Here is a 24,743-nt window from a genome sequence, read left to right as displayed (position 1 = left end):
ACACAAATTTCATCAAGGCTGTAGAGACACACTGCAGCACAGTTTCACTTCTTAGTTTTGCAGGAACAGGCCTGTTACTGCACCACAGAGAGAAATGTTTGATTTGTTTGATTTTACAGCTGACAAAACCCCCTCTTTTTTAAAAAGCTTAGATTTCTACAAAGGTTTAACTCCCTTCTGCAGCGTAAGTACCTCTTGTGGACTCAGCAGGGAAGGCACAAACTGCTTTCAAGCACCAGCGATCCCTCTGAGGCCCCCTTCTGAATTTCTGTAGTATTACAAGGGCAGATCCTTGGAACAAGTACCTGCTTGTAACATACACAAACAACTTCTTCCTCGGGACGGAAACTCGCTACATCAGCCCACTGAGCATACACAAGACATACCTGTTATCTGTTAACACTCCAAGAAATCTGCAGTATTAAGGAAACTGAGATGGATAAATGAAAAATTAAAAGGATATACGGAAAAAAAAGGAGGGATGTCAACAAGAGTCGAAGGAACTGGAGTGGAAAAGTGGAAGCACATAGCAATGAGCAACACAGCATCTGGAAAAATGGGCCTGATCTCCCTACTCCTGCAAGCACACGTCAGCTCAGCATCGTACTTCACTATTGTATTCTACCCTGACCATCACTGGAGGGTTGAAACTATATGATCTTTAGGGTCTCTTCTAAATCAAATTATTCTATGATTCTATGATAATGTGCGTTATACCAAATGTACAGCAGATAATTCCTAGCTGAAATCACAAGTAGGTATTCTACCAAGGTAAAAATAAAGTATAGCTTCACCCGTTTTTGATGTAAGTGTTTAAAGAATTGAGAACGTGTTTTATTTTAGTTACTACCTGATACTTCCCAGTTCTTCCGCTCTATGGAAGGCGTCAGAGGTGTTAAAGATCTGTCAATTTGTTCTTCTCCCTTGTCCGGGAGGGCAGTTTCCAAGGGACCCTACTGACTACCTCCTTGAAGAGCTGCAAGTTTGCTTCCCTAAAGTTCATTATAAAGTTATCACAGTACAATAATAACAAAAATTCTCCTAGATAAGCAGATGCTAAAAATACATTTCCCTTCCTCAAACCAGGTGTAATAATAATTCCAACATGCTAATAACATGTTCAGTAGCTGCAACAGGATTTTGCATTTCTTAAAATGAAGCATCCAAATTTAAGGCCTATGAAGTCAAAGCTATTACAGAACCACTAAAGACAGGGTGAAATTCTCTCTTTTCCTCATGTCATATGCAAATGGGTTACAAACCTGGTTATCTTTATAGCTGAAAGCCTTCCACTTCAGAAGTGGTTCTGTTTTATTTTCATTTCCTTATTTCAGGCTGTTAGCCTGGATGGCAAAGGAGCAGCTGGAGCAGGTACAGCTCTTACTACCCTGTTGTACTACTCCATCAGCCACACATTGATAATGACTTTTGCCATTTGAAGAACAATCAGATGCTACTTTCAGTGTAGTCCCAGCAGCCAACTCTAACACAAACGAACCAGGAACTCTCCTTCAGGCAAGAAACATGCAAGCACATTCACCACAGACGGCAGCATTTTTGTCAATAAAAAATTATTTTAAAATCGTTTGGAAACAGTTGCAATTGGCCACATAAAACATGGCATTTTCATGATGGCTGTATAGTGACACAGCATCGATCTGATTCTTCTCCACATTTCACAATAATTTTTCTCAGTATTGTGTCCGGATGTTGGCAAAGGAACAGTTGGTAAGAGACCATCAGATGCTTCTGGCTGCAGTACCTGCGTCAGCAGTGCTGTCTCAGTGATGCCTTAAACAGCAGCATCCAAGGTAATTCCTGAAGTAAGCAAACACACATTTGCTTTTCTCTACAATGTAGCCCTTCAGTGTGAATTCTTTCAAATTACTAAAATAACGTCAAACTCGGTAGTTCAGGGCAGTAAAGTTTTGCAGCAGACAACGGTGGTAACGTTGTCCAGCTGACAGTGCAACACCGGAGCCCTGCGGCAAAATCCTGATCCCTTTTGTGAGAAATGTAGGCCTAATTCGTGTCAAAAATAAAATATACTGTATGTCTTGCCAAATCATTGAATGGGATTCTGAGAAGCACTGAATCTGGGTGTTGCGGAATATGCTGTAGAGATTTAGCAACAGAGCAACTACAAACCAGACATGAACTTAGTTTAACATACAAAAATGGAGTAAAAGAAGAAAGCCAAAGTTAATGACTAAAGCAGCCTTTTGATACAAGATAGAAACAATGTAAACAAAGATTAAGCCGGGCACTTCAACACAATAGGAGACAGAAGCAATTAAGACAAGGAGGGAGTACCTCAAGACAGAGATAAAACCTGAGCAGCTGAGCTTCTCAAGTAAAAATTTGAGCTAAGAATATCGCAATCCTTCCTGACAGAATCAGATGGGAAGATTTAAAAAAGTAATCATTTAACAAGAAATAGAGAATATGTATGTTTTGACTGTATATAAGCAGAGCCTGCGAGCTCTAAGGTTTTGTGCTGACAGAGCGGTCACTCTGCGGTTACACCCAGCGCTGTTTTACTGTAATTTTCATTACCTATGCAATTAAAAAACTACCCTTTTTACTGAGTGACTTGATCATTCTGGGTGGTCATTTATAACACTTTACACGGCACAACACAGCAGGAAACAGCAAAAGCATCCAGCCTACCTTGCTTTCCTGCTTTGGCCAACGTAGCAATAAATAGATAACTCCTGTTCTTCCAGTAATACACAAATTTTGAACCAGTTCTCCTTATTCTGCTTCAATGGAAGCACCTTGTGTAAATCACAGCAAAAGGCACAGATGCCCTTTTGTTGGCGGGGGCGACGGGGGTGGAGCGTTGCTGTAGTAGGAATGTATGTAGGAAGTAGTAAACTGCAGTTCCTTCATCATTTTAATGTGATTTCAGAGCGCTACAAAGACACTTTCGGGCCCAGCCTGGAGCTGACTAGCAGGCCCCAACACAGAACCCCACACGGCTGCCCTAGTGCTTCTGGCGCGGCCCGTGTCCCGCGGAGCCGCATGGCCATGGCCGCAGCTACCCTGCCCCTCGCTCACCCCCGGACCCTGCTCAGCCGTGCCCGCCCCGCCCGCCTGCCGCGGGGTCCGGCCCGCCCCATTCCCCAACAGCCATGGGCAGCCCCAGCACCTCCCAGGGCCCGCCTGCCCCGGGGCTCCGGCCGGCCCCGCTCCCGAATAGCCATGGGCGGCCCCAGCACCTCCCCCCGCCCGCCCAGGGGGCCGGGCCGGGTCGCGTATGGAGCCGTGAGGCCCCGCCCCGCCTGTAACGGCCCGCGCGCCGCGCCAAAATTCAATCGCGCTGGCGGGACCGGCGCTGGCGGGCGCGAGTCACTGGCATCGGGACAGCGGCATAGGTATCGGGACAGCGGCATAGGTATCGGGACAGCGGCATAGGTATCGGGACAGCGGCATAAGTATCGGGACAGCGGCATCGGGATAGGGACAGCGGCACCGGGATCTGGACATCGGGACTGGGGCAGTGGGATTGGGATCGGGCAGCGGCGTCGGGATAGGGACAGCGGCGTCGGGATCGGAGCGCTGGGATCGGGAGAGCAACACTGGGATCGCGGAGTGGTCGCGGCCGTGGGCGAGCGAGGCACCGGGAGCGCGGGGGGAGCGGCGCGGGGCGGCCGCGGGGGCTGGGATGGGGTCGGCATGGTGCCGAGATGGGGCCGGCATGGTGCCGAGATGGGGCTGGGATGGGGCCGGCATGGTGCCGAGATGGGGCCGGCATGGTGCCGTGATGGGGCCGGCATGGTGCCGAGATGGGGCCGGCATGGTGCCGAGATGGGGCCGGCATGGTGCCGAGATGGGGCCGGCATGGTGCCGAGATGGGGCCGGCATGGTGCCGAGATGGGGCTGGGATGGGGCCGGCATGGTGCCGAGATGGGGCCGTGATGGGGCCGGCATGGTGCCGAGATGGGGCCGGCATGGTGCCGAGATGGGGCCGGCATGGTGCCGAGATGGGGCTGGGATGGGGCCGAGATGGGCCCCTGCTCCCGGGGCCTCAGAGCCGAGGCTGCCGCTTCCCTGGGTTCCTGCTCCCTCCGAGTACATTGCCGGCGGGAGATGGGGCTGCCCTCCGGCCGTGTGAAGCACTCGGGCTTTCCCTGCCCTGGGCTGCCCTGCGGCCAGCGCTGTGAGCAGCCGGGTTTGACACCGGGCTTCACACCGTGTCGCGGTGAGTTTTGTGTGCAGGCAAGTCTCAGAAAATGCAGAAGTACAGGTTATGGAAGGGATGCTGCCTGGATCTGGGGTCTACTTGGCAATTCTCTTTTTATAAATGCACGATCTTTTTGTTGCAAAAGTCATGTGTTCTTAGAGTTTTCTCACACGCGTAGCTGTTTGTTTGGCATGCAGTATGATTAATTTGCTTATTCTTTTTGCTTTTATTCTTTGAAATATATGATTATAGTCCAGATACCTTTCTTTGTTCTACTTGGAGGAATACTTTGCCTGATCCCTTAGGAACATAAAAAAGATGCACATCAAGTCGATTGTGCTGGAAGGATTTAAATCCTATGCTCAGAGGACAGAAGTTCGTGACTTTGATCCATTATTCAATGCCATTACTGGCTTCAATGGTAGTGGCAAGTCCAATATCTTGGATTCTATCTGTTTCGTGTTGGGAATCAACAATCTGTCACAGGTAAAGGGAAGGGGCATTTAAGAAAGGTCGTTCTTCTGTCAGTAATGTTTCCTATTACTCTAGTGAGTAATCTCCAACTGAAGACCTGAAGTGTTGCTTCTTTAATAAAATAGTTTTATTTATCTGGATTTTTCCTTATATAAAACTAGGTCTCTGTCATTCTCTCATTCGCACTCTAAGGTTGAATTACAATTTCATCAATATACTACAGTCACAAACTGTATGTGGCTTAGAACACGAGACTAAAAATATCCATTTAAAAAGTAGCAGTCTCAAGCTGGAGGTCTCTTGCAGCTAAAGGCTCTAATTTGTTTAACTGCAAATAAATCTTTTGAGTTCTGGATTGGTTCTTAACATTTGGGCATCTGGGTCATCAAAAGAAATTGAAAAGCTGGTTTTCATGCAATGCCTGCTATTTAAGAGGTGATTTATCTGCTTTATTCTTATTAAAAAAATTACATCTCTGACATCAATTTGAATCTCTGTCTTAGGATGATTTTTTAATTTCCTTTTTTTTCCACCCCACCACCTCCCCCAAGCTGTAGACAAATCCAGATGCAAACACATCCAGGAACACTTTCTGAATCATTTCCCTGTGAACTGCATTACAAATAATAAATGCCAGTTAAATAAAGGTACTGGTGACTGGCTTTTTTTAAACATCTATTCAGTGTTTGTCAGGAACCTCAGGCAGAAACAATTAGCTAGCTAACTAAATCTAGACTGGCACACTCTGCTTACGGTTTTACAATGATAGCACCTTGCATCTTCCATGCGTTAGTTCACATGAACTCTTAAATATACATTTAGATCTTAATTTTTTTCATTAATTTTCCCAAAACCTACAGTAGTACACAGAAGCTGTGAAATGAATTCTTTCAAAAAAGTGTTTATCAGTTCTCTGGTTTTAGGTGCGAGCTTCCAGCTTGCAAGATCTAGTCTATAAAAGTGGACAAGCTGGAATTACAAAGGCAGTTGTGTCTATTAAGTTTGACAATTCAGACAAGAGTCAAAGTCCACTGGGATTTGAAACTAATGATGAGATCATCATCACTAGGCAGGTGAGTCCTTAATATCTGTGTTGTACAGTAACCTAAATACATTTTTACCATGCTCAACAGAGGGACTGATCAAGGAGGAAAAAGGGTAGTTTTTAAGTCCCAGAGTTTTTTGCAATTATACAGTGCCATCAGTAGCACAAACTGTAGAAGTAGATGCAGCATACTAGATAAAAATATTCATAACGCAAAGTATAATTTTTTTGTTTTGTGATTCTTCTGCCTTTTTTAATTTCTCTTAATCTTTGAACTGTGTGTTAATTTTAGTCCCCAAGAACAAAAGAACCTTTATTTTTCTGATGAAGATGTTGGTGTTTTGTTTTGGGGGTGTTTTTTTAGTGTATTGGTTCGTTTTTTGAAGCAGTGTTTTTGGAAATTTTCTTGTAGTACTGAACTCAGTGACTAATCTTTTGTTTTAGTAAAATGTTTTAAATGTCTTCTCTTCAGTCCCACAAAATCTGTTTTAATGTTCTATATAGTGCACACATACGTGTGTATGCAAAGATTAATATGTATGATTTTTATTGTTTATCACAGTTTATATTCTCACACTAACAAGTAATTTTTAAACCACTTAAAGTTTCTTCCATTTATTTTCTTTGTCCAGGTTGTTGTTGGAGGCAGAAGTAAGTATCTGATCAATGGTGTGAATGCTTCCAACAATCGTGTGCAGGATCTCTTCTGTTCTGTGGGACTCAATGTCAATAATCCTCACTTCCTCATTATGCAGGTACTCTTTGCATCTTGGTAAAATTCAGAAAGAATAGAACTTGCACTAAATTTGAGGCAGCATAGATAGTGGGAGAATACTTGATTTCCTGATCAAAGCAACATCTTATGGAGTAAAAATGAAGTGTCTGTTAAGATTTCCAGTACAGCAGTTTGACTCTAAAACTTGCTGGTAGCACAAGACCGCATGTTAGCAAAATTTTTCTAAAGTATATTCCCATTTTATTTTTTTTCTCTTTAACAGATATGTGTTTATTATTATCATGCTAAAATCACAGAAATTTTATTTCCTATTATTTGTGTTTCATTTTAGACAATAGTTTGAATAAAATTGATGTGTGTGTCTTCTTAAGTCACAATTAACAAAAGAAGTCTGGCCAGTTGGAAAGTCCCTCATAAACATCAACAAAGGGACTAGATAAATCCCTGAAGTATTTGCAAGAAATAACACTGAGCAGAAGTTACTTTTTCAAATGTAACTGTCCTAAATTGGGGGGATGGGGTGGGGGGAGGAGGAGTGGGACAGAACAACAGTTTTGTATATATATATTCTGCTTCTCCCTAGTTACATATGAGTTACATCTCCAATAAAGCCAGTTTATAATTAAGAGCTTATTCAACATCAGCTACTCAGACTCCAGAATAAAATGTGTGCATTACTCCCTTAGAGTGTAATTAGGAATGTGGAAGATGAGCCTAAAATACAATTGTAAGGGCCATTTCAAGCTTCCTAACTGAAAGAGTGACTCATTTGGACTTAGAGGAGCAAAACAATTGAGTAAACCAGATTATCCTTAGAGTAAAAAAAAAAAAGTGTTTGAACTTAGGCAACATATAAAAGCAAGTGGAGGTTTTGGGTTTGGAGTTTTGGTTTTCCTTTTTCTACTGCATAGTACACAAACACTGTTTTTCTATCTTTCACCAGGGGCAAATCACCAAAGTTCTAAATATGAAGCCACCAGAGGTAAGAAAGTTGTGGGAGTTCTTTTGTCTGAAGTTTTTACTGAGAATTGTTTTGAATTACAAGAATTCATATTTTGGGGGGGAACAACAAAAATAAAAGTGTTGGAGGGAGATGAGATTTTCAACATAGTTGAACCAGTCTAGCCGAAGAAGAAACATCCAATTTTTGTTGCATTGTTTATTTTAGATTTTAGCTATGATTGAAGAAGCAGCTGGTACTAGACTGTATGAATGCAAGAAAAAATCTGTCCAGAAAACCATAGAGAAGAAGGAATCTAAACTGAAAGACATTCAAACGGTACTACATTTTGGAAAATATACTTTCTTTCATATTTGTTAAAAATAACAGAATAGTTAGTTCACTGTGGTTTTTAACTTGTCAAGTATTTAATTTCTGCACCTGGAACTAGATATTCATGATTAGACATGTTTAGAGTTAAAAAAATCAGAATATAAGTGTTCTGTTATGTGTTTCAGGTCTTAAAAGAAGAGATCAATCCAACTTTGGAGAAACTGAGAGAGGTATGAGAAAATTAAAAGACAGGTATCATAGGCCCTTCAGGTGTTAAAAAAATACTTTCGGCTGCCCTGAACCATTATATGTTGGCTAAAATAATACCATGTTTTCAAGTTTTGTAGAATGTTTGAAGGGAGAGAAATCTTATCATCTGTCCAAATACAGAGAATGTGATATTCAGGACTTCCAAAAAGTCCTAGAGAGAAACGTAGGGAGAAGGAAAAAAACAAAAGACTTAGGTAAAATTTGAAGATAAACATGTATCTTTGTTCTTAAAAAAACTGAATCAAGTGATATTTCTGGCATGCAGTTTAATATATTAACATGGAGAATCCTTTCTCTTACCTACAGATACTAATATGTAGAAGTGCTTTAGAAGTTTTATGTATCATTAGTTTTCCATCAGATTTTAGAGATTTTATTTTTTCAATTTTCAGGAGAAAGCATCCTATCTAGAGTACCAAAAACTAGTACGAGAAACAGAACATTTAGAACGCTCTTGTATAGCTTACCAGTTTTTTCTGGCTGAGGAAACAAAGGTATCCTCCGTTGATGTGCTAGAGGAAATGCAGTCTAATGCAAAGAAACTTCAGCAATCAGTGGCTGAACTTGAACAGAAAGTGAGAGAACTTAATGAAAACATAGTGGAGATGGAAAAGGACAAGGATAAGGTAAGTGAGAACAGAGTCGTGCTCATCTGAATACCTGAATACAAAGAATTTTGTGGCAAGGGATTTATTTTTACAGATAATATACCCTTAGATTTTTATCTGCTTCTGGTGGGTTGCTTCGATTGTGCATTGCCATTGTCTAGAAGACATCCTGTTGAAGTTTTTTTGTCTGAAATGCTTTACTTCCAAATGCTATAAATGAAAAATAACCAAAGGATAGAAACATTGCCCTCATATTTCCACTCTGTGTATTCAGTGGCAAGTTTTGCCAGAAACTTTGTTTCTTCCTTTTTGTTAATGTCTCAAAAGAAAAGTAAGGAAGACTTCCATTTTGGAGACAGTAAATTGAGTTAGATACAAGATGGCCATAGGGCCTTTGGAAGTCTAAATCCAACTTCTGTACAGGGACAGTGTCCCTTCATATGAGGTGATGGAGGTCTTCAATAGTAGCTGCAAGTTAGGTTGGATTTCACAGGGAAAAGATGTTCTGACCTGTTTGTAATGAAGTCTGACTGCCTGCTTGGTCAGACTTCCTCCTGTATAAAGTTGTGAACAGAAGATTAAATATTGCAAGTTCCGTGTCAGTCTCAGAGGCTAAATTAAATGTCCTTTATAACTGATTGTAGGAAGTTGGTGGTAAGCTCCGTGCACTGGAAGCTGCTCTTTCAGAAAATCAAAGAGTTAATACTAAAGCACAAAGTGCCCTTGACCTCAAGAAACAAAACTTAAAAAGTGAAGAAGTTAAATACAGTGAACTGGTAACACGTATGCAGAAGGTAAGATATTTTTATGTAGTTTTCTTTATATGATAATTATTTCAGATTTCCAGGTACAGCTGGTTTTTCTTACCTGTTACAGTAAGCAAAATCCTGTGTTAGGCAAAAATTACATCAGAAAAGAGAAACAGGACATTGTTTTATTTGTGCAGCATAGGTAGTAGGTTCTCATTAGAAGCTGACATGATGCAGATACAAAGCATATGCAACTCTTTGTAGTTCTCAACCTTCTATTAAGCTCAGGACACATCCCTATAGGTTCAAATTATTATGCTCTCTGTACAAACATTGCTCTTAAAATTACATGAGAAATTGCTACCTTGCGTATTTCTGACAATTGATGTTTTTTATGCAAGAGAAGCACTGAAGATAATGTTTTAGATATTGAGGAGAAAGAGATAATTCTAGTTTTTGCACAGTTGTCATCACTTCCTGTATTTCATCTCTCTGTAGATCTTTGGTGTACTCATGAGGCAAGTACACACTTGAAAACATGCAAAGGCATATTGTAAGATCGCAAAATCTGACAAAGGGTCATAGAAATGTAATTGATGAAACTTTGTAGCTTATCATCTAAATGACATTAATTTCAAGTTAATTAACTCAGACTTTTTTCCTTTCTTTTGCTTTTGTTCTGTGTTTGCTGAAGGATTCTAAAGCACTGGCATCAAAGGAGCAAGAAGTAAAAAAGATGGAGAAAGTACTAAATGTTTTGCGGGAAGAAAGTGAAAAAGATGCAAATGCTTTAGCTGCAGCACAAAAGCATTTTAATGCTGTGTCTGCTGGCCTATCCAGAAATAACAGTGGGGAAGAAGCTACTCTTTCTGGGCAGATGATGATCTGCAAAAATGAAATTAGCAAAGCAGTAACAGAAGCTAAACAGGTAAGAATAAAAACTCTGCCTGTCTCAGACCTGCCTTCTTGCTTCTTTTAAAAATTGGCTGAAAACCCATTGACACAGACTGGAAAGGTCAATGAAAGGACATGCAGAATGTCCATGCAAGATACTTTACCTTTTGGCCTATACATTAAGGTAACTTGCTGATAAAATCTAATCAAAATATCCTTGCATGGGAAAAAGCTGTAACATTACTGTGAGGAAGTGTAGAAACTGCTATTGAGATATGAAGTAAGACTCACTGTTCTCAAATGGTTGGTGGTATTTGATATGAAAAAACTAAGGCTGCTGTCCATGATACCTATTCATACTAAGGGATTTCTACAGTAAATCTTAATGGAATCTAAATAAAGATGCCTGAGACTGTGAATGGAGAGTTTAGAAGAAACTTGTTAACAAGTTAACTTGTGTGCTGGTCACCTGACTGAACACTACTTCTTTTGTCTCAAGATATGCTGGGATAGTTCTCATAGTGGAATTTAGATTTTCAAAGTTGAAAGTGCACCTTCATTGCCTCAATTCAGAAAAAGTCTTCAGAAAGTAACAAGGAAGGACAGCTGTATTCCAAATTATTTTGCGCTTTGTTTTTTCTCAGGCTCTATTCATGTGCTAATATGTTTTTGAAACTAGATACAAGATCTGTGTTTTTATTTCCAAATAACCTATGCCATTATTTTTAAAAGACAAGTCTGCTTTTTTGCATATCTGCAACCAGTGGAAAGTTTTAGAAATTTATTAGTGCAAGTGTTCTAAATCTGCACCTGCAAAATTGTCTTTGAAGATCTGCTTCCATATTTGCTTACTCCTTACAGGCTCAAATGAAGTTGAATTATGCAGAAAAAGAATTAAAGACAAAAGAAACTGCAGTTAAAAAGACGGATGAAGGCTACAAGAATGACCAAAAAGCATTTGAAGCTCTCCAAAAAATGAAAAAATCTCTAGAGAACCAAATGAAGGAGCTAAACTATACAGGTCTGTACAGGCTTCTGGTGCATAGTTTTAGGGGAATCTGAAAGGAGTATGTAAGTGGTGTGAGTTGACCCTGACTGGGTGCCAGGTGCCCACCAAAGCTGCTCTATCAATCTCCCTCCTCAACTAGACAGAGGAGAGAATGTATAGCAAAAGGCTTGGGGGTTGGGTTAAGATCAGGGAGAGATCATTTGGCAACTACTGTCACAGGCACAACAGACTTGATTTGGGGAAATCAATTTAACTTAATTTCTCAGGCTCTGTTTCATTCCTGATTTGTTGTACCTCCTGTCTGTGAATGTTGAGGAGGACAGGGAATGGGGAATGCAGTCACTTCCATCACGTGCTGTCTCTGCTGCTCCTTCCTCCTCAGGGGGTGGACTTGCACCCTTTCCCTGCTCCACCATGGGGTGCTTCCCACAGGAGACAGTGCTCCACAGACTTCTCCAGCTTGAATCCTTCCTGTGAACCAGTTCTTCACAAAGTGCTCCAACATGGGTCCCTCCCATGGGGTGCAGTCCTACAGGAACAGGCTGCTCCAGTGTGGGACCCCCATGGAGTCTCAAGTCCTACCAGCAAACCTTCTCCAGTGTGGGCTCTTCTGTCCACAAGTTCCACAGGTCCTGGCAGGACCCTGCTCCAGTGTGGTTATCCCATGGGGTCATGGCCTCCTTGAGGCACCCACCTGCTGCAGCATGGGGTTCTCCACAGGCTGCAGGGGGATTTACTCCACTGTGAACTTCCATGGATTACAGGGAGGACAACCTACTTCACTATGGTCTCAGCTCCAGTGCCTGGAGCAGCTTCTCCCTCCCTGTCCTTCAGTGGTCTTGGTGTCTGCAGAGCTGTTATTCTCACATGTTCTCCTCTTTCTGGCTGCTGCAGATTGGTTTAGGTCTTTTTCCCTTCTATAATACATTATCCCAGAGGTGCTGCCACCACCAGTGATGGTGTTGGCCTTGGCCTGGGATCCACCTGGGAGCTGGCTGGCAGATGGAGAAGCAAAGGAAAATAAAACACAGTTACTCTCTGCTTCCCATCAGGAATCAGGAGGCAATTTCCAACCACTTCATGAGAAGTAGGACCTCTGTATGCATAGGGACTGTTATATTAACTCCATCCCACTCAGGCAGGAGGGAAATGAAAAACCAATGATGCTGTTTTTCATATACAAAGAAATTTCTCTGGTCAAAGCTATGCAATCTCTACCTTCCACAGAAAGTAGTTTAATTTGATTTTATAAACTTTAGGCCAAGTGTTTCAAAGTTCAATAGAAAATTTAAAATTCAGCAAAAATTTAGATGGATAAAAAGACCAATGTCCCTATTTGCTCCTTTTTTTTTTCTCACGTAAAACATTTCTCCAAGTTTGTTTCTCATGCTAGGTAAAATTTGTTCCAGACACTATGCAAAACTAAATTGATATTCCAGAATGGCATTTAGAGAAGCTTTTTTTCATTTACACTTTAAACTTTTTCTTTCCATGTTCAGTATTGTGATGATGTTAATGTGCCTAAACTGAAAATTTACAAGGTATTTTATAAAGTCTTTCAATTAAGTATTCACTACATATATGTAGATAGGCAGTGTAGGATACCAATTTTTAAGCTAATAAGTTTTCTGTGCTCTCTCTGGATGTATGTCTACTTGTCTTCAACTCTGAAGAAGAGAAAGAAGAAGCCCTTGTAGCAAAAAAGAAGGCACTGACTTCTGATATCAGCCGTCTGAGAGAATTGTATGAAGGGTTAATGGCAAAGTTTCCTCATCTACAGTTTGAATACAAGTAAGATCTCAGCATGATCCTGAAGGATGTTTCAAAGTGCTGTTTGGGGCCCTTTGTTCATGGTTCATGGGTCTTAGCAGATAATTCCACCAAGGGCTTAGATATTGCTTTCCTTTTAGTGCCACTGAATGAATGTCTCACCTGCACTGCAAAGTGAAGGAGAAGGCAGGGGAAAGTCAGGAAATGTTATAGTCTTACCAAAGTCACTAGAACTTAGAAGTTTTGTCTGATGGTGAATTCAGGTCTTAACTTCAGTTGCTAAATCCATAGAATCCAAGGGTCCAAGCTGCAAAAATATAAAATCCTTCCTTTCCAAGTCCTGCCTGTGGACTGTGACTAGGCTTGCTCTGTGGAGTTCAGCATTGCCACCTGTCCACCAATCAAATACCTGCATCCCAAGGTTTATTTGTGGAGTAGTCAGGCTGAACATACTCCTAAAGCTGTGGTAATTTGAGAACCCATTAGAAAAACCAGTTGAAAATTGTGTGAACAAACATACTAAAGCTAGGATGGACATTCTTTTAGTGACTATGCAACTGACTCTTTATTGACAAGTCTCTTGCCATAAATTATTTCATTTAAATATTTTTTTCTGGTTTGGTTTTCTTTTCTGATAGAATTTAGGATTTCTTACACCAGTATAATGAAGCATCATGAGTTTTAAATACAATTTTTTTAAGATGTGTGGGAGAAAAGCAACATAATTATTAAAATTTATTTTAAGATATCCAGAAAAAAATTGGAATCCAAACCATGTGAAAGGTCCTGTTGTGTCTCTTATCGTGGTGAAAGATCTATCAAAATCGAAAGCCCTGGAAGCAGTGGCTGGAGGGAAACTTTATAACATTATTGTGGACACAGAGGTAAGTTTATTGGTGTAGTACAGAACTCCGAATTTCAAGATGTGGTTGTGTGATTCAGAGTTGGCAAACATGTGCATTATCACGGAATGCTTAACAGGGGGTTTGAACCCATGCACATGTTCAAAGTGGGTCAAGAGAGTCGTGCATAGTTAGTGGCAATACTGTATTCTTATTCGAATGCCCTGTTGTCTTACTTTACAAAATCAGTTGTGTATTCACATGTGCTTTGTAACTCTTTTTCATTTCAGGTGACTGGCAAAAAGCTTTTAGAAAAGGGTGAACTTAAACATCGATACACCATCATTCCACTAAATAAAATTTCAGCCAGGTGTGTTCAGGCAGACACAGTCAAGTTGGCCCAAAGCTTGGTATGTAGATAAATACACTATTTATACAGTATTGCTTCTGTCCTAGTTCCATTTTGTTTCTGTGTCAATAACATGGGCTTCTTAATGATTTTACTAATGAGAATTTTTAAAGGTTTGAGAGTGTATTGATTTTTTTTCTTTGTATCCTCTCAGCTATGCAGTTTTCAAACAGGTATTAATTATTTTACTTGTAACTGATATAGTTTTAAAATGTAATGATGCTTTTAGAAACTTTTTTTATCAACAGAAAACATAAATTAAATTTGAAAATTCTTCTAATTTAAGGCATACTAATTGGATTTCATGTTATTTCTAGGCTGGTCCTGATAACTTGCATTTAGCCCTTGCTCTGGTTGTATATGAATCTGAACTGCAGAAAGCAATGGAATATGTTTTTGGAACTACACTGATTTGTAACAACATGGATAATGCTAAGAAAGTGACCTTTGACAAAAGGATAATGACAAGGAGTGTTACTCTTGATGGAGATGTGTTTGACCCCCAAGGCACTCTACATGGAGGTAATTGCTGGTTTTATTCATACAATAATATTGTGTGTCTGTTGATGTGTTTACTGTTCTGCATGCTGTTTATAAAAATGAATAGTATCCTTTTTGTATAGATTTATACTAGGAGTCATATACTATTTGAATTTAGATTGCCTTAAGCTCAAATAATATTAAATTAAGAAAAAAATTAATGGAAACTATTTGCATAAAGTAATTTAGATTTTAAATACTTAAATCTGATTTGCTTGTATGATCCTCTTGGAAGGAGAAGTGCTTTGAATTAAAGCAGTTTTTTGAAGTAAATCACAATTGATTTAACTTGACAGATCATGAAAAGTTAGTTCTTTGCACAAGACATGCATGTGTGGTATTCCAAGCCTGCAGAACCAAGTTCCATAAGAGAGGAGATAGTCTTTCTCCATGAGAACTCTAACTTTAGCCTAAGCTGCCTTGTCTGTTTTGCAAGTTGAAGAAATCGTCAACCTGCATCATTATTAATATTTAGAATTTACTATTCCCAGTGGTAAATCCATTAGTCTAATTCCAATTAGCATGACTTTTTATTTCTTTCACTGAACAGGTGCGTCCTCACAGGCTGCACCAATATTGTCTAAACTTCAAGAAATGAAAGACGTGGAAGTAGAACTCAAGACAAAGGAATCTGAACTTGAGACTGTAGAGAAAGAGCTGGCAAGCTTGAAGAAGGTTGCTGAAAAGTAAGGTTTGCACTAAAAAGTGTATATAATTTCTCTTCTGTGACTGAGTAAATTTAATATAAAGAAGTGTTTTGGGAGGCCAGAGAGCCTCTCTTGAGCATGGAGAAATATGGAGAAAGTTATTCCCTCCCTCTCTCTCCCCCCAGTTTAATTTGTAAGTTCAGCAATCAAAAAGAAAATTTAGGTTTTAGATAATACATGCAAGAAAACTTGGTTTTGAGTAATACAGGGGAAAAAAGAGTATATGTTGATGTCTGCTTGAAATCACTTGCATTTTTCTGAAGTTTCATGAAGTCCACTGAAGAGTGGATCTGTTCAGATGTATTTTAACACCCATACAGAATTCCAGTTTGTGATAGCTCTTACTTTTCTTGCAAGGAAATATAAAGATGCAAAAAAGGAGTAGTTGAGTGATACTGTTGTAATCATTTAAATGACATAATTTTATCTGATTTTCACCTTTCAATTATTATGTTTTTAAAAGATTAAAAAGAAAAATATGTTACTTCTGCAAAAATGCCATAAAGAGGTAGAGTTGCATAATATGCTATCTACCAGCTGGATGTATTTTTTTCAAATTGTTTTGAGTTGCAGTAGACTTCCACAAATATAGCCAAAAGGAAGAAAGTATTTCTGCTATTAGATATTTTTTTTCTTTATTGCTTCAGCCTAGCATCTGTCATAATGCTGGTTGGGAAAAAAGTGGTCTCTGAGTTGCTGCCAAATTCCATGTGTTGCATTTGTTTTTAATATGTCTGATTGTGACTACATAGCAGGAGTTACATATATAATGAATTGCATACCTACCTACAAACCTCACAATTACTATTATAGCAATTTTATCAGACTTTCATTAATTTAAGCCACTGTATCTCACATTAGAATGGGAATATAGGCATTTATGTACTTCAGCTCTGGAAGCGAGGTGCTGTGTGCCCCTTGATACAGGAGTGTGTCACTGCTGTCTTTAAAGGTACCGGCAACTGAAGCAGCAATGGGAGATGAAGTCTGAGGAAGCAGAGCTGCAGCAAAAGAAGCTTCATCAAAGTGCTTATCACAAACAAGAGGAAGAGCTGCTTGCCCTGAAGAAAACCATTGGTGACAAATGTGTTCTTACTCTTTTCATTGAAAAATAATTGCTGAAAGTGAGATGGACATCAGGCTGTTTGAGCAGCAATATAGTTTGAATAGGAAAAAAGTGTTGGAAAGAAGTAGTGTTCATGTAGCTAAGTCATAAAAGCATAAAATGCAGCAACAAGTAAAACATTTATAGAAAAAAATGGACAGAAGTGATGCATATCTAGACATAGTATTGTAGGTATGGGGTGCTATCTTATTAGGTAGCCATCTGATTAATTACTTCTTGATCATGTGATTTGGCACATACTTACCCCTGTCCAAAAAAAAAAAAAGCAAAAAAAAAGCATATTTTCATTGATTTTTGTGGCTGATTGTCTATTTCATTCCCTACCAATAACTGGTAACAGCAACACACTGTCTTAAAGCAGTCACTGAAATATCTGACTTCAGTAACCAGTGAGTGTACAACTTTTTTTTCTCTTGGGGGACAAAGATTTATTTCTGTTGGAGTTTAGGATGTCAATTTAAATATAAAAACAATGCCTAATCTCAGTACTGTACTTCTTGATTCAGCGGAGTGTGAAAAGACATTAAAGAAAACTGAAGAGACCAAAAAGAAAGCAGAAGACAAATACAAGATATTAGAGAATAAAATGAAAAATGCAGAAGCAGAATGTGTAAAAGAACGAAAAAATGCTGAGCAGGAACTGGATGTTGCCAAGAAAAAGGCAGACACTTCAAGCAAAAAAATTAAAGATACACAGCAGGTAAAACTTCACCTTTGTTTTGGCAGTTTTTTCAATGATAAAAGTGGTTGCAGCCATCAGAAAGTTTAATTCTCCTGAGGTTTTAATACTGTCAGTGCTGCGACTTAATATATTACTCTGTAGTCATTGACATAGGAATTGCTGGGGTGTTCTGTTTGTGGGGTTTTGGAGTTTTTTTGTGACATTTCCCCCTCTCTGAAGAACAGGTGCTGTTAATCTTGTACAGCGTTTACACCAGACTCAATCTTAATTCATTCTTAATAAATTGGAAAATGTCTCTCCAGGAAGTCGAAGCTTTAGTTCTGGAACTTGAAGAGCTAAAACAAGAACAGGCTTCCTGTAAACAGCAGATAGCAGCTGCAGAGGAAGCTATCAAATCCTACCAGGAGCAAGTTGAAGCTATGGCAGCTGAGGTGGCTAAGACAGAGGTAAAAATGAATACTGTGTTTCATTATCCGTGTTGATGTTACTGAAGATGTGATCCCTAAAGCTCACATTTTGATCTTCAGATTTCCTTGTACTTCAGAGTGCTTAGCACTCAGTCAGACCAGGCAGTTATTTGTTTGCTTGCTTTTCACATGTGAATATTTTCTCCTTGCTGTGTCTGTTCTAGTAAGGGTCTAATAAAAAAGCCTTGTAAGAGTTTGCCTGTTTGATTTGCTTTCAGGAATCTGTGGAGAAATCACAGAAGGAACTGGCCAAGCAAAAGGAAGTAATTGCGTTACATGATAATGCAATTAAAGAGAAATCTGCAGAGACAGTAAAATACAGAGAACAAAATAATGAATTGCAGCTTAAGATTAAAGAATTACAACACGACATCACCAAACGTCAACAAGAGGCTGCTGATGCTACTGCCAGGGTATTTCAGAATTGTGCTTTTCTTTGCATGTTGTGTCCGAGAGTGGTTGTTTTCCTTGCCGTGTGCAAAGGAAATAGCCTGTTTTTCTTAAGCACTCTCACATTTGCAACTCTTGATGTAAGAGTTTTTATCCCAGGGAGTGGAGATTGTACACTGTAAGAAGAGCTTATCTGAATAGACTAACAGAGAGTAGATCACAGTGAGAAGATGAACAGTAAGAACATTCTGACTGTATGGACAAATTTGGTAATTAATAAGAGGCAGTTCCAAGATCTAGTGATACTAGCATAGTCCAGATATAGAAAAAAGTGTTTCAACTAAGTAAGATACGTACAAAAGCTACCTTAAAATCTTGGTTTGTGTGCAGTCAAGGAAGTCACACGAAGCATTGTAAAGATATGAATCTATGCTGCACTGGGGTAGAAAAACTAATGTAGAATAATTTCAGAATGATGAGTTTCTTTTTTCCTGTTTTTCTTACTTTTAGTTTACATTTGAGAAGGGTTTGAGGCAAGCCTCAATATGTCTTCTTGTTTACAGGTGACCAAAATGCTGAAAGAGCATGAGTGGATAGCTTCAGAAAGACAGTTCTTTGGTCAGCCAAACACAGCCTATGATTTCAAAAGAAACAATCCTAAAGAAGCATTTCAAAAGCTGCAAAAACTGCAGGAGCGTAAGGAAATGTTGGGAAGAAATGTGAACACAAGAGCCATGAACCTGCTTTCTGACACAGAGGAGAGGGTAAACACTTCTAATCTAAAAAGTTTGGGCAGGTTGGGTGTATGGTATATACATGTATATAATGTAGCTTTATGTTTTCATATGCACTATTTCTGAATACACCAAAAAGACAACTAAACCTTTTTGAGATACCAGAAAACCTTTGCTGGATCTTACATATTAATCTTGCATCTTTGAACTGTTCACTTGCATATAGGTTATTCATAATCTTGACTTTGGATTGTAAAAACAGTTATTTTATTCCTTCCTACCCCAGTCCATCCTAAGCTGCAGCATTAGACATGCTTTGTGGTATTTTTTAGAGTATCTGAGAACTAAATGCTGTCTTAAAAGTTGCAGATCAAGAAATTGTTGATCTTCAAGCATGGTAGCTTGAAGGTGTTGCAGGGTTCTCTCAAACTGATCTGTATCTTCAGGCTATTCCAAGGTTGTCTCAAAACTGCCCACTGACTCATACTTCCAACTTTTCTGCTATTGTTTTCTCCTATCAGCCTCCAGAAGCATCCTTTCTTCTATGGAAACGGAAATAAAACGTGATTAACTTGGAAGTGCAATTTCCATAGTAATGTTGACTTTCCCTTTGTCTAATTGTTGGAAATTCTGATGCTTTAATTTTCAAATAATATCCCCAAATTTACCTCCTTCATGCACCTACAGGAATGCATTGGATTTCAGTCTTGTAGTTATAGTGACTGTTAGGTAGTTAAAAAAATTACATAGTGAAGCTGTAAGATACATACATTTATTTGAGCACAAAGTTTATTGTAATCAATCTTTTCTTCTCATTGCATCAGTACAATGACTTAATGAAGAAAAAAAGAATTGTAGAGAACGACAAGTTAAAAATTCTTGCTGTTATTGAAGAGCTTGACCAGAAGAAAAATGAAGCTTTAGATATTGCTTGGAAAAAGGTATGACACTTGAAATCTAATCTTCATGTTTTAGCAGAGGATCAGATTTATCTTAGATTGCTGTTCTATGTATTTCCATGGGAAAAGAGTCTTTTCAGAACTAGTATCCCTTGCATAGTATTTAAATTACGAAACAACCACTTCATTTCTCCTGTTTAATCTCACTTTTGAGACTAAGACATTAATTCTCTGAGAATTGTAAAAATCCAGTTAAACCTGCAAAACTACTTTACCATTCCCTTTCAGCACCCACAAAAATTTAAGGAAGTTTAAACTACTGGCATGCTGAAATACAATTTTTTTTTTAACTTGAAGCAGTATTTCACCAGAGTTCGAATCTCTTGGTTCTGTGCAGCCCCGCACCCTGTGGACCTGGGGTACTGTTCCTGTTTCTGACAGGACACAATACTGGGACAGAGCAACATCTGATTTATGTTTCTGTTACCTAAGCACACTGCCTTCTTACCAGTTCTCTCATATAAAGAACTACAACAAAAGTATTAAATATTCTCTTTCCACGTGGAAAGCTTTTGACACAATCTTTTCTGCTGTACCAGGAGAACTTGTGCCTTTTGGCCTTTCAGAAAATCAGTTTTATCCAAGATTGAGTTACACACAGATGAAGTATTGTTTTTAATTATTACTGCCTGTACTCAAGATACCACTGACAAAATGGTACCTTTTCATTGAAAAAATCTTGCTTGGCTAAAATTAGTGAACTGTATTCAAAGGCATCACGGGTGGTGAAAGAAGGGTGTTTTCAGATACATTCCTTAACCTTGAAAATGTTAATGTGCATTTACAAACTTGTACCTCATCCAACACGTGGACAGTGCTTAAGTAAACCTGGGAAGAAAAAGAGTGAGTAGGATGCCAGTGTGTACCTTCTACATGGAGCTTATACTTTTACCTAGTCCTTTAATTGGGAGAAATTGCAATTTACCAGTTAATAAGTATGAGTTAAGGCATAAAGAAGCCTTCTAATACTTCTTTCATTTGATCCTTCTAAAATGCTTAGTGTGAGGTATCTGTATCCTTTGGTGTTGCTTCTCTTCAGTATAAAGAAAAGATTCCATATACTACTATTTTCTCACTATCCTTAAATCAGTATGTGCTAATCTTCAAGCCACGAGAGTCATTGGGTTACACTGGGCAAGATGTTCTGAGTGTTGTTCAGCTTTTACCATTTTCACTCCTGGGGCTTGTGATTCCAAGTGCATTCATACACCTTCTGTGGTCTGATTTCCAGGTGAATGAAGACTTTGGTTCCATTTTCTCAACACTCCTGCCTGGAGCTAAAGCCATGCTGACAGCCTCTAAAACCAACAATGTCTTGGATGGTATGGCATTCAGAGTTGCCTTAGGAAACACCTGGAAGGAAAACTTAACAGAACTTAGTGGAGGCCAAAGGTTGGTGAATATATCTGTTTTCCATTGTGGTTGTGTATATAATTGATATATCTAACTTAACTAAAGTTCTGAAAAGCAAAATAATCTTTTCGTTTGTCAAGGCAGGGACTCTTTGTCCTTCCAAACTGACTGAATATTGGAAGCACTGTTAATTCTGACTTAGAACAATGTATTACTTGGCATAAGATAACAAACAAGATTTTACTCCATCAAGAAGTAACAAAAAACATGAGTGGTGAGAAAACTGCAGTTAGCTCTAGGTAGTACTGACATATTGTTGAATTAAATGTTCCTCTCTTTGAATTGTAATTTTAAAAATCTATATAGACAAGATTTGCCCCAGTGTAAAAGTAGTGTCATGGTGACATTTTTCATCTCCAGTGACTACAGGTACTCTTTAGGTTTTGTGCTTCCTTGCAGGTTAAAAGTTTAACAAATTGAAAAGCAGAAACAGAACCTGGGAAGAGGGGAGACAGATACAGCACTTTCTAAGGACAGAATATTCCAAGAACTATATTGAAAAACATCTTTGCAAAACACAGAATTGAAAAGAGATAGAACAGCATAATTTTAAATATCATGACTCAACTAACCTGATCTTTTGATAAAAGACTAAGTAATATTTGCCATTTCTGACAGCACATTCACATTTTGAAATGGGAAGCTGTCCTTCCATCTTTTCATACTCTCATCATGAGCCTGCTTTTGAGAGAGCATTTTAGAATAGTACAATTGTTAAGGTTGGAAAAGCTCTCTAAGATCATCAAGTCCAACTTAACACTGCCAGTTTGACCACTAAACCACATCCCTAAGTGCCACATTACACATCCTCTAAATCCCTCCATGAATGATGACTCAGCCACTTCCCTGCACAGCCTGTTCCAATGCTTGATAACCATTTCAGTGAAGAAATTTTTCCCAATATCCAATCTGTAACTAACTACCCTGGTGCAACTTGAGGCCATTTCCACTTATCCTGTCACTTGCTCCCTGGGAGAAGAGACCAACCCCTGCCTGGCTACAACCTCCTTTCAGGCAGTTGTAGAGGGCAATGAGATCCCCCCAAGCCTCTTCTTCTCAGGTTGAACAACCCCAGTACCTGCTCCTCACAGGACTTGTGCTCCAGCCCCTTCACCTGCTTCATTGCCTTTCAACTATTGTTTTCATAAGCCAAAGCCTTTCAGACAAGAGAGTAAATCATAACTTTCTTTTCTCCATCCTAGATCATTGGTGGCCTTATCCTTGATTTTAGCCATGCTCCTCTTCAGGCCTGCCCCATTTTACATTTTGGATGAAGTGGATGCAGCCCTGGATCTCTCACATACCCAAAATATTGGGCTGATGCTTCAAACTCATTTCAGACACTCACAGGTATGATCTTGAAACTGTTGTGGTCATAGAATTATAGAATGATTTGGGTTGGAAGGGACCTTAAAGATTATCTAGTTCAGCACCCTGGCCATGGGTCTGAACACCTTCCATTGGACCAGATTGCTCAGAGCTCCATTCGTTATTTCCAGACACAGTCTGCTGCTGAGGATTCTGAGCTGTTCACCTGTTCCTTGGATGTGTGTTGCAGCCATTGCTGCAGTAATTAGAAGACAGGGAAAAATATCTGGGCTAGTTCAGTTTCAGGCATAATCCTCATGCTGAATTCTTTCTTCTGAAGTTCTTTAACCTGAGGTTAAAAATATTTCATGTTGATCCTCCTGAAATAAGCTAGGCAGTAGTGGAAAGAATCTCTGTATCACTGTGACTTGTACATAAAAAAAAGGTACTACCTGTGTCTATTTGGTGTTTGGACCTTTTCAAATTACCAGATAGAGGAGGAGAACCTTTGTTAGCAGCACTGTAAAATGATTTGAGCAGTATCTTTTAGCTATGAAAGATCTTGCATTCGTACAAAATTAGTGGCAACATTTTTTTCCAGTGTCTTATGCACCATCAGTGGGTATCCTGTGTTGTGGACTGTATCCCAGGCCAAGTGCTGGGATATGGACACTGATGTATGTCATCAGCTGCAGAGCGTGACTGCCCTGTGGATCTGCTGGGCTTTGGGTACCCTGAGAATATTCTTTTAAGCATTACCACCAAGTTATTAGCCAAATAAAGGAATTCTCTGTTTAGAAGCCTTTTCGGGGATGCTTAAAGTATTTGTATGGCAGCGTTTACTTTAAGTAAGTTTTTCTGGTTTGTTTTAGTTTGTTGTGGTGTCCTTGAAGGATGGAATGTTCAGCAACGCAAATGTCCTCTACAGGACCAGTTTTGTAGATGGTGTATCCACTATTACAAGATATGATCAGTTTAAAAAAAAGAAGATTGAGTCTTCTATCAGGAAAACCCAGAAAACACAATAGGAATCGTTAAGAGAACCTGCAGAGCCAGGAAACAATGATGCTTAGGAACAGCATTTTAAGTGTTGTCTGTCACATTTTAAAATTTTTTTAAAGTATTTTCAATCTTAAAATATTCCTTTGTGTCTTAGCTTTTAATTCTAACCTTATTAAGAACTGAAGTTCACAAAAGAAAAAGATTGTTGTCTCTGCTGTTAGCTGTCTTTATTCTTTTTAGTGTCTCCTAATTCCTAAAATCTCACTGTAAGCTTTTACATATAAATGTACAGAAGCAATAGATCTGTAATTTTAATAGGAGGAACTGAATGAAGTTTCATTCTGAAATGAGGAAAATCTGATTTGACTCCTAGTGTTTTACAGCATGCAGAAAACTAGTTTCAAAGACTGTCTTCCTTACCTGTTGTCAAAACTAGCTGCCAGTACATGCAATTTGCTGCAGTGCTGTTTCTATTAAATATTGGAATGACACAATCTGATGGTGTATGTGCTTGCCTTCTTTGCCATTTTTCACTGAACAGTGCCCACTCAGAATTAAACCCTTTCTCAATTTTGAGTATGTTTTGGGTGCATCCTGCTGCCTTCACTGACTGAATGATGTGTCAGAGGGTCATGTCCAGACTGCAGAAACGCAGCTTTGTCACAGCACTGCAGAGGGTCCATGTTCTGGGGCACTACAGTCCAGCAGCCTTTGTCCTGTCAGATGATACTTTAGTGAGTGGGGGGCAACATCTGTAAAGTTCATATTTGTGTGCTTCCTCCTGCTTAGCTCATTCCCCTCTGCCCCTTCCTTTTTCTTCCTTTAGAACATCATTTAGAAAAGTACTTTCAATTAAAGAAGGGGAAATGTGTGCAAGTCTGGAATAGTTTGGAAATACAAAGTCCTTGATTATTATTTAAATTAATTTTTAATCTCAAGGTCTCATCTGCCATATATTTGTATATGTATATCTAATATACACAAAGTCTAAGAATGTATATGCAATATATTCAATGTGTCGGTCTGGTTGCAAGCTGTGGGCTTTAAAAGAAAAAATTTTTAAAAATCACCTAAGTTCCTTCTAAGGCTGGAGAGCCACCATCCGAGTCTGCAGTGAGGGCCTGAGGGCAGCAGCTCAGTGCAGACAGCA

At 39.3% G+C, this 24,743-nt stretch overlaps 1 protein-coding gene across 4 annotated transcripts; it reads left to right on the top strand.

The window, feature by feature from the left end:
* The first annotated feature begins 3,285 nt into the window (after positions 1 to 3,285).
* Positions 3,286 to 24,087, top strand: SMC2 (structural maintenance of chromosomes 2). 4 transcript variants are annotated; one of them, XM_071580084.1, is made up of 25 exons: positions 3,286 to 3,377; positions 4,439 to 4,672; positions 5,584 to 5,733; positions 6,338 to 6,460; positions 7,385 to 7,423; positions 7,610 to 7,720; positions 7,900 to 7,944; positions 8,377 to 8,610; positions 9,237 to 9,386; positions 10,036 to 10,269; positions 11,097 to 11,256; positions 12,918 to 13,035; positions 13,760 to 13,898; positions 14,147 to 14,266; positions 14,583 to 14,787; positions 15,356 to 15,491; positions 16,465 to 16,589; positions 17,145 to 17,338; positions 17,623 to 17,766; positions 18,006 to 18,200; positions 18,741 to 18,941; positions 19,736 to 19,852; positions 21,102 to 21,262; positions 22,486 to 22,633; positions 23,464 to 24,087. In XM_071580084.1, exons 2-25 carry the CDS (start codon positions 4,505 to 4,507, stop codon positions 23,617 to 23,619), a joined length of 3,573 nt encoding a protein of 1,190 aa, XP_071436185.1. In that variant the 5' UTR covers positions 3,286 to 3,377; positions 4,439 to 4,504; the 3' UTR covers positions 23,620 to 24,087. The 4 variants fall into 4 exon arrangements, with proteins under 4 accessions (XP_071436185.1, XP_071436184.1, XP_071436186.1 ...); XM_071580083.1 differs by having other exon boundaries at positions 3,326 to 3,417; XM_071580085.1 differs by having other exon boundaries at positions 3,355 to 3,397.
* Positions 24,088 to 24,743: the final 656 nt, after the last annotated feature.

This window comes from Pithys albifrons, chromosome Z (assembly GCF_047495875.1).
Source record: "Pithys albifrons albifrons isolate INPA30051 chromosome Z, PitAlb_v1, whole genome shotgun sequence".
In the NCBI taxonomy this organism is placed as follows: domain Eukaryota; kingdom Metazoa; phylum Chordata; class Aves; order Passeriformes; family Thamnophilidae; genus Pithys; species Pithys albifrons.
The sequence above is the reverse complement of the archived record's forward strand: the minus strand, read 5'-3'. Positions and strand labels throughout refer to the sequence as shown.

Excerpts from the sequence above, each read along its gene's own strand:
- SMC2 (XM_071580084.1), top strand. The coding sequence starts at position 4,505 with ATGCACATCAAGTCGATTGTGCTGGAAGGATTTAAATCCTATGCTCAG. Across the intron at positions 7,424-7,609 it reads TAAATATGAAGCCACCAGAG|ATTTTAGCTATGATTGAAGA; the intron begins GTAAGAAAGTTG and ends TGTTTATTTTAG. Across the intron at positions 7,945-8,376 it reads CTTTGGAGAAACTGAGAGAG|GAGAAAGCATCCTATCTAGA; the intron begins GTATGAGAAAAT and ends TTCAATTTTCAG.